General features: G+C 52.9%; 1 protein-coding gene across 2 annotated transcripts in view; it reads left to right on the top strand.

Moving 5' to 3' along the window:
* PTPN18 (protein tyrosine phosphatase non-receptor type 18) overlaps positions 1-12,591 on the top strand; it is a 237,907-nt gene that overhangs the window by 91,133 nt on the left and 134,183 nt on the right. For both annotated transcript variants that reach the window (XM_086940321.1, XM_086940322.1), the window contains exons 3-4: positions 462-538; positions 1,875-1,970. In XM_086940321.1, the coding sequence (XP_086796447.1) occupies positions 462-538; positions 1,875-1,970 (173 nt within the window). The remainder of the gene's footprint in view (positions 1-461; positions 539-1,874; positions 1,971-12,591) is intronic.

Here is a 12,591-nt window from a genome sequence, read left to right as displayed (position 1 = left end):
GTGAGGGTTTTTGTACATTTATTCTCAATTATCCGAGTTAAGCAAGACTTCACAACAGTGGACACTTGTGCATTGTAGTATTGAGGGACTGTGGTCCTACCTTTCTTTGATTCTTCTTGGGAGGTCTGCACTTTTCCTCTGTCTGTATGGACTTGAGGGACAGGCACAAGGGGAGAGCCAGTTTTGGGGACTTGGACAATTACCATTTAAGGTGATCTGGAGACCCAGAGTGGACAGACTTACCAGTTAATCCCAATATAACGAAGTGGCGATCTTTGACCCACCAAAGCTCGCTGATATGAGGGCTAGACCATTTAATGTGATGCAGAACTTTACACAAAATGTGAATGAATGAGTGAATGAGGCGTTCACCTTCTGGTTGCCGATCCCTCCTGTGCCAACCCTCTACATCATGCCCTCTTTGTTCCCACCTCATGCAAGCTCTTTCTCTCTCTTCGCAGATGATCAGACCCGGGTTCCTCTCAGTCTTGTTTTGGAGGAAGGGCAGAATGACTACATCAACGCCAGCTTCATTAAGGTAATGCTATGTTATGTTATGTTATGAGCTTTTTATATAGCGCAGGTCTCTTCGTGCTTCGAGGGGAGAAATTCACCACAGACAGTGCGTATGAGCTAGTGAGGATGACTTATTTCATGGTTGTTGCCTCCAAGAACAAGATAGTCTTAAGTTTTTTCCTGAAGGGAAGAAGGGCTGGTTCCCGGCGCAGGTGTTCGGGTAGGTTATTCCAGAGCTGAGGTATCAAGATGGAAAAAGCTCTACCACCTTTGCGGGTAGAATGGAAGCGTGGAGCGACCAAGCGACAGGCCACAGAGGAACGGAGCGTTCGCGCAGGGGCGTAGTTTATCAGCCGGTTCTTAATATAGGACAGGGCTTGACCATAGATGGCCTTATGTGCGATGCAGAGGCCTTTAAAAACTGCACGTTGCTTAATAGGGAGCCAGTGCAGTTCATGGCTGCTATGGCCAGACCTGCTCTCAGCCGCATGGTAATCTCCCATTCCGAGTTGTGAGCTAATGATTTCTAATGGAGGATGTTGGGCAGTCGGTCCTTACAACTGGAGTACAGGGTTTAAACTTCCAGGAAATGGCTGGTTGTGTTCATGGGAAGTGTTGATGTTGGCCAGAAGGTCCTCCATAAGCAGACCAGATCCTCGATCAATTCTACAAATCGGAGAAGATTGGTCTCATCATTACTGGAGGTGTCCTCATCTGACCGAGGTAGCTGGTTGGTAACACTGGATCCAGAAAGCGGATCAGTCTGCTCAACAAATGTGGTTCAACCGACTAATCCCCCGAAAATAGATGGGTTGGCCTGCTGACCATCCACACGTGTGAGAATTTACAAAACTGTCCAAAGGGGGATAATCTCCTAAGTGATATTTAAACTGGGGGTGATAAATGGGATTCTTCCAAATGTAGGGGTGTCCCCCAACTTGTCCATTCCCCTAACATCCTCCTTCGCTCGTTAACACCATCAGTCAGGGCAACCCTAGAAGCCAAATAATTTCAGAAGAGATCACTAGTTATCACTGTTCTTTTAAGAGTGATTTAGAAGTGTAATTTTAGAACGAGATTTCCACTTGACATTCTAAAGGTGAAAGAATGAATTGGCACATTTATATGTTGCTCATTACATTTTCCAAGGTTTATTGGTGCCAGTCATTCAAAAGCATCTAGAAAAAGTAGGTCTTTATTGCTTCTTTAAATCTGGAAAAGGTGGAGATTGCCCTAAATTGGTGGGGGTGAGGGAAGTTCCATTGGATTGGGCCGGCCATGGAAAAGGCTCTCTTGTGTTTGGCTGGTAGGACAGTGTTGTCCTTTCTGCTAACCTCCTGTGATTTGTCCCACTGTAGGGATTGGACAACAAGCAGTGCTACATCGCCACCCAGGGCCCGCTCAGCCACACGGTGGTGGACTTCTGGAGGATGATCTGGGAGTACCGCGTGAAGGTGAGTGCAGCGAGTGAGCAGGGCTGCGTCTCCATGTGACATGGGTCTAGAACACAAGAGGTGCTACATCACCAACCAGGGCCTGTCTGGCCATGAGGTGGTGGACTTTTGAAAGATGATCTGGGAGTACCGCGTGAAGGTGACTGCAGCGAGGGTGCAGGGCTACGTCTCCGTAGGACATGGGTCTAGAAATCAAGCGGTGCTACATCACAACCTAGAGTCCGCTCAGCCACACAGTGGTGGACCTCTGGCGGATGATCTGGGGGTACCACGTGAAGGTGAGTGGCACAAGTGAGCAGGGCTGCATCATCCTGAAGCATGGACCTAGACAACAAGCGGTGCTGCATAATGACCTAGGGTCTGCTCAGCCACACGGTGGTGGACTTCTGGAGGATGATCTGGGAGTACCACATGAAGATGACGGCTGCATCTTCCTAGGACGTGAATCTGGAGAACAATTAGTGCTACATCACTGACCAGGGTTCACCAAGCCATGGGGTTGGTGGACGTTTAGAGGATTATCTGGGAGTACCACATGAAGGTCATTGCAACGAGCGAGTAGCAGATCTTTGTAGAACACCATATAAGAGGCACAGATGAAGAATGATGAAATAACAACCACACCTGTAGAGCAGTGTCTGCCCTTCTGTGTGAATAGGATGGCAAGTCTAGATCGCTACATTTGTCATGGATCTCTGCACGGCTGTCAGAATACCAGGGAGGGAAGACACTCTACCTTAGCTTAGAGATCACATCCTTCAGTATCGCCCCACCTAGAGGAGAGTCCGGGGCTAACGCTTATAATTTACAGATGTCAGGTGTGTGCAGCCCCTCTTACTCACACTCAAGATCAATTCACCAAAATGCCTGGGGTTGTGGAAAAAGCATCACTTATTCCTTCACCCCAAATGATATGAATGAATGAATGCATGGATGAGCTATTTCTTAAGGGTACCACTACTGTTTAGGGCAGTGATGCTCAAAGTACGGCCCGGGGGCCGCATGCGGCCCTTCTGACTTTTACATGTGGCCCCCTGATCAACAGCAGCACTGGGCTGCTGTTCACATAACTCAGCACTAACTTTAAAAAGATGTTGAATAAACAGGCAAGCCTATATTTAAAGGCTAATTGAAGGTAAAGAAAGGAAGTAACTAGGGTGTCCTGCACACCTTAACTTTAGGAACACCTTCATTTTCAAAGCCATCTTGTAGCAAAAGAGTAAAAATATCATCCGGTCACTCAAAATTCAAAGAATGTGTATTTCATTAACATGTAGAACCATTTCCCCTTAGTAAATCAGAATATATCAGTTCATTGAGAAGTATTTTTTAAAGTGATAGTATTCAAATATGAATTTAGAAGCATTTATTCTTCCCCACGCACTGACAACAATGCCATTAGTGAACTAAGCGGTAAGGGGCAAGTCAATTGTTATGTGCACTCTTAGGTTGGCCTGAGTTCCTATTATACATGAACAATAGTATACTTTATTAAAATCAAACACAGGAGAAGGTTCTGTACAACACACATCCTGATGTCATGTGTTAGACCTGGCACCTTGGCGTGAGTCTCCCTTCCACTTTTTGCTGATGTGCCTCCGATGTTTTGCTGGTTTTCCGATACTCAGGGCACTGCGCCACGGCTGATCCGTGCCGCAGTGCAAGTGCTCCCTACTGTAAATTGTACATACGATTGGTATCCCTGATTGGTGCATTGGATTTACTGTTAGTCCCTAGTAAAACGCACAAGAGAGTGCCGGGGCTTGTAGATGCCAATACTGCTGGTGGGCCTGCAGCGCTGGTTGCGCCACCCACCGAAGCAGCCGTAAAGATGTGTCTGGGAACTGCGACCGCAGAACCCGCGTGCGGTCTCGTACTGTCACGCTAGCTGGGCAAGTGTCCCCACTTGCCAGCACCGACCCTTCCCTTGACTACATATTAGTCACCCCTATGGTAGGCCTGCAGGCAGGGTGCGTTGTAGGTGCAAGGTAGGACAAGCTCTGATGTGCGGGGCATGTCCTAGTAGTGACTTACAACGAAGACCGTATTTCACTATTGAAGGCTACCTGCTCCATTAGGCCAGACTGAGCTGCGAGGATTATTACACCCTATAATCCCCGCAGGCTCAAGGAGCATGGTAGCGAGTCATGTTTAGTATGCCTGAACTCAGGATGATAAGATATTTCTTGTAGTCAAGTTTATTTTAATATCCTGGGTTTGCAAATGCTACTTTTAGAAAGTTAGCCTTTGCTTGCTTAACTATTTCAGCCGCCTCTGCTGGTATGTGTATCTGACTGTCTGGGATGTGTGAGTGACAGGGCTGGAGGGATGACAGGTGGTGAATGCACAGATTACACCTTAGTGGGAGGTAGGAGTGCCTCTTGACTCGAACTGTCACTGTGCTCGGCCACCACAATGCTGGCTCCACCCTCCTGGGGAGCGGCGGATGACTCTGCCGGCACCTGGCCCAGGAAGGGCGAAGCCCCCATCAACAAGGTACTCTGGCCACCCCTGTCCGGACAATGCTGGCTCCACCTCCTGTGGGGCGTCTGATGCGCCTGCCCCTCACACTGAAAGCAGAAGCCGGAGTACACCCGCGGGGGTACTCCAGAACTGAGAGTGGCTATGCAAAGGCCCCCCTGACCTGCGAGAACAAAAGAATTGGCCTATAAAAGAAGGAGCCCTGCTCCTTGAAAATTAGATCCGGTTTGGGCCACAGAAGGACTCTGCCCTACGAGAAGGACCGTGAGACAAGGAAGGGTGCTGACTCTTGCCGGTGTCTGGTGCCTTGCTGCTGAAGGAGAGGAAGACAAAAAGACTACGAAAAGACTTTTGCTCTACTTGTGCCAAACTCTGCTAAAGAGATCTCCAAGGGCTTGCAACTGAACTTGCCCCCTGACCAGCGTCCCAGGACCAGTGGACGCTACCCCCTTGGAAGAAAGCGACTGCGGGTGCTGACCATCGCCGCAGCACTGACGGAGGAATCTCCTCTAAGGCATCAACATCCTCCCGACCACCGTGACCGGGGCCCAAAGCAACAGCGGAAGCAAAGTGAGGACCAGCCGCCGCTGGCCCGAACACCGTGACCGCAACTGCACCGGGAGCCCGAGAGCAAAGCAAAGGAGGACCCGTCCGGTCCGAGCTCCCGAGGTGACTGCATAACGAGCAGCCACTCACCTGCAAAGACGGGCAGTTGCCCTACGAGAATCCGCAAGGTCGGTAGCCTGCCCGACAGCCCAGCTGTGAGCCCACAGCTGCACCGGCACTTGGCTGGGTACGTCCTGCACTTGGGGACCGAACTGCCACTTGTCACCACCGCACAGCCGCCACCTCCAGGGTCGGAGCGGACGACGAGGAAAGGACCCTGCCGCCACAGAACACCGCTGCCCCGGATGACCAGTGACCTGCTCGGCTGAAGAGCCGCAACGATCAGCGACCCCGGGAAGGCAACGCGACGTGGGACAGATCCCCTGGAAGCCGCCGGCTCCACAAGAACTTTGAGTAACACCGGCCTACGGGCCTCAAGAGAACTGCATAAGAACTGTGGTAACCCGAATTGAGTAACCTGCAACCGTTTTCATAAAGTATATTGACTGTATTCACAAGTCTGCTTAAAATCTATATAAAGATATATATTTTTACAGAATACAGTCTGGTCTCGTTGTGTGGTGGGTTGGTTGTAAAGGTGTACTGTTGCAAGTGTTTAACCCTATGTGCCCCAAAGATTAGCCTACGACTGCTTAAGCCACACTACCTAGAGGGTAAGCAGAGGTTGTCTGGAAGGTAACCCTCAGCCCTGACGAGGAAGAGAGAGTCCCTGCTTGTCGCTAGTGTTGCACTGCGCCAACTAGAGCCTCCCCCTTCCTACATTGGACGCAGCGGTGAGGATTTCGTATTTACACTTGCGATATCTATACCTGAGCTTCTGACCACTACACAAGGATTACGGTCCAGTTACTAAGCCACAGACTTTGATTTTTGAATTTTGCCGAAAGAAGATTCCGAGCGCAAAAACCATGCCGGGCACAAAGAGCTTGGATGGAGCGGAGTCCACGACCTCCGAGGTGTTGGAGATAGAGTGGGATGCCGCAAAGCTGGACAAATACTCAAAGATGGAGCTGAAGTTTTTCTGTAGGAAACTAAAGGTTCCGCACGCTGGTTGCAAAAACAAGCCGGAGCTCTACAAGGCCCTGAAAGCCTGGGTGGAGTCCAGAAAGACCCCGGAAGAGCAAGACGTCCTCGCCGAGCAGAATACGACGGAGGAGCAAAATGCGCTTGGGGATCTGATCGATCTAGAAAGGCAAGACAGCGAGCACAGCTTGGGTAAAGGCCTGTCGCCAGAGGAGCTGGCGGACAGGAAGGAAACCCGGAATCACGAGAGGAAGTTGGCAGAAATGAAAATCCAGCTGGAGCTTGAAACCAAAAGAATGGCGCTGGAAGAGCGAAAGCACCAGATGGATTACGAAGTGAAAATGAGGGAGATAAGTCTCAAGGAGAGAGGCTTGGATCGTCCTCCCTCTGGTGGCAGCACATCGCCAGTGCAGGTAGAGTCAAGAGTGCACATCCCGAAGGACGTAGTTAAGGAGTTCTTTAAGGGGGATGACATAGGACAGTGGTTTAGGGCATACGAGGTAGCCATGTCCTCCCACCGGGTCCCTGACAAGGATTGGGGAGCGGGGTTGTGGGGAAGGTTTCTTAGCGAGGGGAGAGATACCTTGCTAGATTTGCCCGTTGAGAATCAGAGATCCTATGCCCACATGAAAGAAGCTTTATTAAACAGGTACGGGCTTACCCCTGAAATGTATAGACAGAAGTTTAGGGGATGTACTAAGCGGCCTGGGAATACGTATGTGGAGTATGTGACTTACTTTTGCAGAGCACTGGATGGTTGGGTGAAAGGTAACAAAGTTAATGATTTTCAAGGTCTCTTTGATTTAATTGCATGGGAGCACTTGTCTGATCACTGTTTTCCTGAGTTACGCCAACACCTGATCGATAGCAAGCTGTCCAACCCGAGGAAGCTTGCTGAGGAGGCGGACCGCTGGCTCAGCACCAGGGTCCACAAGGGTCCCGTGGGAGATTCCGCCAAGAGTGGGCAGGGTCCCCAGCAGAAGAGTGGGGGGGACAAGGGGGGAAAACAGAAAGGGTTCCAAAAAGGCCCCCAAAGTAGTCCCCAAGGGAATCCGCAGCAGGGTTCTCAGCCTCCCCCACCCCCGAAGCAGAATGGGGCCCCGACAGGTAAACCTGTTCCAAAGGGGCCCTTCAATTGTTTCAAATGTGGCGAGCCTGGGAACATATCCAGTGACCCCAAGTGTCGCCTATTTGGAAAACCCGCACCCACTGGTGCTCCGCCCCGACAAGTGACTAGCGTTCACCTGGGAGAAGAAATGATGGTCCCGGGGGGTGGAGATCCCGTTCACATGACCCTGGTCTCGTTAGGAGACAGCGAGATGATCCCTACGAACTACCTGCCCTCTAACACTAAGAAATATGGGCAGGTGGTGATCATCAATGGTAAGGAAGCCGAGGCTCTTAGAGACACAGGAGCCAGTGTGACTGCAGTGAGGCAGCACCTGGTGTCTCAAGAGCAGGTTGTACCCCATGGCTACTGTAGGGTTATCAACGCTGATAATTCTGAGAGTCAGTGTCCGATGGCTCAAGTTCCCTTCGAGTGGGGGGGGGTCTCTGGTACTCTGCAGGTCTGTGTGAGAAAAACCATGCCTGTTGACTGTTTGCTAGGGAACGACTTGGAGCACTCCCCTTGGGAAAAGGTGGAGAAAACGACTCACCTGCGGATGGTGGGTCTGCCTGACTGGGCGTGCGTGACCACCCGGTCGATGGCAGCCAGTAAGGGTGATCGAGAGGTCCTGGGGCCTGATGGAGAGGCCCAGGAACCGGCCTTAGGGAGAAGGCGCAGGGGGCGCGGGAAACCGGCCCCTGAAGTTCCTACGGTCCAGGAGGAGGCAGACCTTGAGGGGGATGCCCTGGAGCCTACAGGGGAACAGATCGCCGAACTGGGGGACCTGCCTGAGCTGACCCATTGGCAGCAAGAAGGAGGACCCTCCAGGGAGGAATTCTGCAGGGAGCAGAAAGAATGCCCTTCTCTCATGGGTATGCGGCAGCAGGCTGCAGACCAGGCCAATGGTGTTCAGGCCAAAACACATTACGTGTACTGGGAGAACGACCTCCTGTATTCGGAGCCTAAGGCTGCTGAACCTGGGTCAGCCCGTGTGCTGGTGGTACCCCAGAAGTTCAGAGCCTTCCTACTGGGTCTGGCTCATGATGTGCCTTTAGCAGGACATTTGGGGATGGACAAGACCTATGACAGGCTTGTCACCCACTTTTACTGGCCCCAAATGCACAAGAGTTCCGATGCGTATTGCAGAACCTGTCCAACTTGCCAGGCAAGTGGGAAGACGGGAGGGAAGAACAAGGCTCCCCTCCAACCCTTCCCTGTGGTCGGTACGCCATTCCAGCGAGTGGGTATTGACATCGTTGGGCCTCTGGACCCCAAGACAGCCATAGGCAACAGGTTCATCCTGGTCTTGGTGGACCATGCCACCCGGTACCCTGAAGCCATCCCTCTGAGGACAGTGACGGCTCCCGTGGTGGGGCGTGCACTGATGGGAATTTTCTCACGAGTAGGATTCCCTCTAGAGGTGGTGAGCGACAGGGGGACCAATTTCATATCGAAATATATGAAGTCCCTTTGGCAGGAGTGTGGCGTAACGTACAAGTTCACCACACCCTACCATCCCCAAGGTAACGGGTTGGTTGAAAGATTCAACCGAACCCTCAAAGGCATGATCATGGGCCTGGAAGGTCCGATGAGGCGTAAGTGGGACGTCCTCTTGCCATGCCTGCTTTTTGCATATCGCGAGGTACCACAGAAGTCCCTAGGGTTCAGCCCCTTTGAACTGCTGTACGGCCACCCCGTGAGAGGACCACTGAGTTTGGTAAAGGAAGGCTGGGAGCAATCTCCCAGGAAACCTCCCCAGAATGTATATAGCTACATGCTGGCCTTCAGAAACCAAACCAGACGCTTCAGACAACGTGCCGAGGCAAATCTGGAAGCGAGCCAGGAGGAGATGAAGCGGTGGTACGATCAGAATGCCACTCTGGTCGAGCTTCAGCCTGGACAGGAGGTGTATGTCCTGGCCCCAGTGGAGCCCTGTGCCCTTCAAGATAAGTGGACAGGACCATTTGAGGTTGTGGAGCGCAAGAGCCCCGTGACATACTTGGTGGACATGAAGACGCCCAGGAACCCTTTGCGGGTCCTACATGTCAACCGCCTCAAGCCCCACTTGCGAAGGTCCGAAGTGGGCATGTTGTTGGCAACCGATGACGGAATGGAGGAGGAGTTGGAGCCTCTTCCTGACCTCTTGGTGGCCTGTGAGAAGGATGGGTCAGTGGATGGAGTTAACCTCTCACCCGCCCTGACCGCCGAACAACAGGAGGACTGCCGCCAGTTGCTGGGGCAGTTTCCAGACCTGTTCTCCCTGGTTCCGAGTGTCACAGATTGGTGCGTCCATGATGTGGACACTGGAGACAGCTTACCGGTGAAGCATAAGGCCTACCGGGTAACTGACAGGGTACGGGCCTGCATCAAGGAGGAGGTCTCCAAGATGCTTGCCCTCGGGGTGGTTGAGTCTTCCAGCAGTCCTTGGTCCAGCCCCGTGGTCTTGGTTCCGAAGGCTGCTGCGCCGGGAGCCACACCCGAACTCCGGTTCTGTGTGGACTACAGAGGACTCAATTCAGTCACGAAGACTGACGCGCACCCCATCCCCAGAGCTGACGAGCTCATTGATCGGCTAGGGGCTGCCCGGTTTCTCAGCACGTTTGATTTGACGTCTGGGTACTGCCAGATCGCCTTGACCGATGGGGCAAAGGAGAGGTCGGCATTCTCTACACCAGATGGGCATTTCCAGTTCCGGGTTATGCCATTTGGAATGAAGAATGCCCCTGCCACCTTTCAGAGATTGGTCAACCAGGTGTTGGCTGGACTGGACGAGTTCAGTGCCGCCTACCTGGATGACATCGCGGTGTTCAGCGGCACCTGGCCCGAACACCTGCGACACCTCTGGGAAGTGTTGATGGCCCTGCGCAGAGCAGGCCTCACAATCAAGGCAAGCAAGTGCCAGATTGGGCAGGGTTCAGTGGTGTACTTGGGACACCAAGTTGGGAGTGGCAAGGTAGCCCCCTTGCAGCCCAAAATCGAAACCATCCTGGCTTGGGAACCCCCCAAGACCCAGACTGCAGTGAGAGCCTTCCTGGGGCTCACTGGGTATTACAGGAGGTTTGTCAAGGGCTATGGCACGATCGTGACCCCCTTGACGGAGCTGACTTCGAAAAAGCAGCCCAGGAATGTGATTTGGACTGACACCTGTCAGAAGGCTTTCGACACCCTGAAGACTGCCATGTGCACGGCGCCCGTGCTCCTGGCCCCCGATTTCTCCAAGGAGTTCATTGTGCAGACAGACGCTTCAGAGCATGGTGTAGGGGCTGTTCTTTCACAGATGACTGAGGAGGGCTTTGACCAACCCGTAGCCTTCATAAGTCGGAGGTTACTTCCACGGGAAAGTAGGTGGAGTGCAATAGAGCGAGAAGCATTTGCTGTGGTCTGGGCGCTGAAGAAGCTAAGACCCTACTTGTTTGGGTCTCACTTCCGAGTTCAGACGGACCACAGGCCCCTCAGATGGTTGATGCAAATGAGGGGTGAGAACCCGAAACTGTTGAGGTGGTCCATTTCTCTACAGAGTATGGACTTTACGGTGGAACACCGCCCTGGCACCGATCACGCCAACGCTGACGGTCTGTCCAGATTTTTCCGCCTTAGTGATGTGGAACTCCCTGGGGAAGGGTAGTTCCCCCCACATTTCAGCTGGAGGGGACACATGCTAGACCTGGCACCTTGGCGTGAGTCTCCCTTCCACTTTTTGCTGATGTGCCTCCGATGTTTTGCTGGTTTTCCGATACTCAGGGCACTGCGCCACGGCTGATCCGTGCCGCAGTGCAAGTGCTCCCTACTGTAAATTGTACATACGATTGGTATCCCTGATTGGTGCATTGGATTTACTGTTAGTCCCTAGTAAAACGCACAAGAGAGTGCCGGGGCTTGTAGATGCCAATACTGCTGGTGGGCCTGCAGCGCTGGTTGCGCCACCCACCGAAGCAGCCGTAAAGATGTGTCTGGGAACTGCGACCGCAGAACCCGCGTGCGGTCTCGTACTGTCACGCTAGCTGGGCAAGTGTCCCCACTTGCCAGCACCGACCCTTCCCTTGACTTTTTATTAGTCACCCCTATGGTAGGCCTGCGGGCAGGGTGCGTTGTAGGTGCAAGGTAGGACAAGCTCTGATGTGCGGGGCATGTCCTAGTAGTGACTTACAACGAAGACCGTATTTCACTATTGAAGGCTACCTGCTCCATTAGGCCAGACTGAGCTGCGAGGATTATTACACCCTATAATCCCCGCAGGCTCAAGGAGCATGGTAGCGAGTCATGTTTAGTATGCCTGAACTCAGGATGATAAGATATTTCTTGTAGTCAAGTTTATTTTAATATCCTGGGTTTGCAAATGCTACTTTTAGAAAGTTAGCCTTTGCTTGCTTAACCATTTCAGCCGCCTCTGCTGGTATGTGTATCTGACTGTCTGGGATGTGTGAGTGACAGGGCTGGAGGGATGACAGGTGGTGAATGCGCAGATTACACCTTAGTGGGAGGTAGGAGTGCCTCTTGACTCGAACTGTCACTGTGCTCGGCCACCACAATGCTGGCTCCACCCTCCTGGGGAGCGGCGGATGACTCTGCCGGCACCTGGCCCAGGAAGGGCGAAGCCCCCATCAACAAGGTACTCTGGCCACCCCTGTCCGGACAATGCTGGCTCCACCTCCTGTGGGGCGTCTGATGCGCCTGCCCCTCACACTGAAAGCAGAAGCCGGAGTACACCCGCGGGGGTACTCCAGAACTGAGAGTGGCTATGCAAAGGCCCCCCTGGCCTGCGAGAACAAAAGAATTGGCCTATAAAAGAAGGAGCCCTGCTCCTTGAAAATTAGATCCGGTTTGGGCCACAGAAGGACTCTGCCCTACGAGAAGGACCGTGAGAGACAAGGAAGGGTGCTGACTCTTGCCGGTGTCTGGTGCCTTGCTGCTGAAGGAGAGGAAGACAAAAAGACTACGAAAAGACTTTTGCTCTACTTGTGCCAAACTCTGCTAAAGAGATCTCCAAGGGCTTGCAACTGAACTTGCCCCCTGACCAGCGTCCCAGGACCAGTGGACGCTACCCCCTTGGAAGAAAGCGACTGCGGGTGCTGACCATCGCCGCAGCACTGACGGAGGAATCTCCTCTAAGGCATCAACATCCTCCCGACCACCGTGACCGGGGCCCAAAGCAACAGCGGAAGCAAAGTGAGGACCAGCCGCCGCTGGCCCGAACACCGAGACCGCAACTGCACCGGGAGCCCGAGAGCAAAGCAAAGGAGGACCCGTCCGGTCCGAGCTCCCGAGGTGACTGCATAACGAGCAGCCACTCACCTGCAAAGACGGACAGTTGCCCTACGAGAATCCGCAAGGTCGGTAGCCTGCCCGACAGCCCAGCTGTGAGCCCACAGCTGCACCGGCACT

Source organism: Lissotriton vulgaris, chromosome 10 (assembly GCF_964263255.1).
Source record: "Lissotriton vulgaris chromosome 10, aLisVul1.2, whole genome shotgun sequence".
Lineage (NCBI taxonomy): Eukaryota > Metazoa > Chordata > Amphibia > Caudata > Salamandridae > Lissotriton > Lissotriton vulgaris.
Note: the sequence above shows the minus strand (reverse complement) of the source record. Positions and strands in the feature narration are given on the sequence as shown.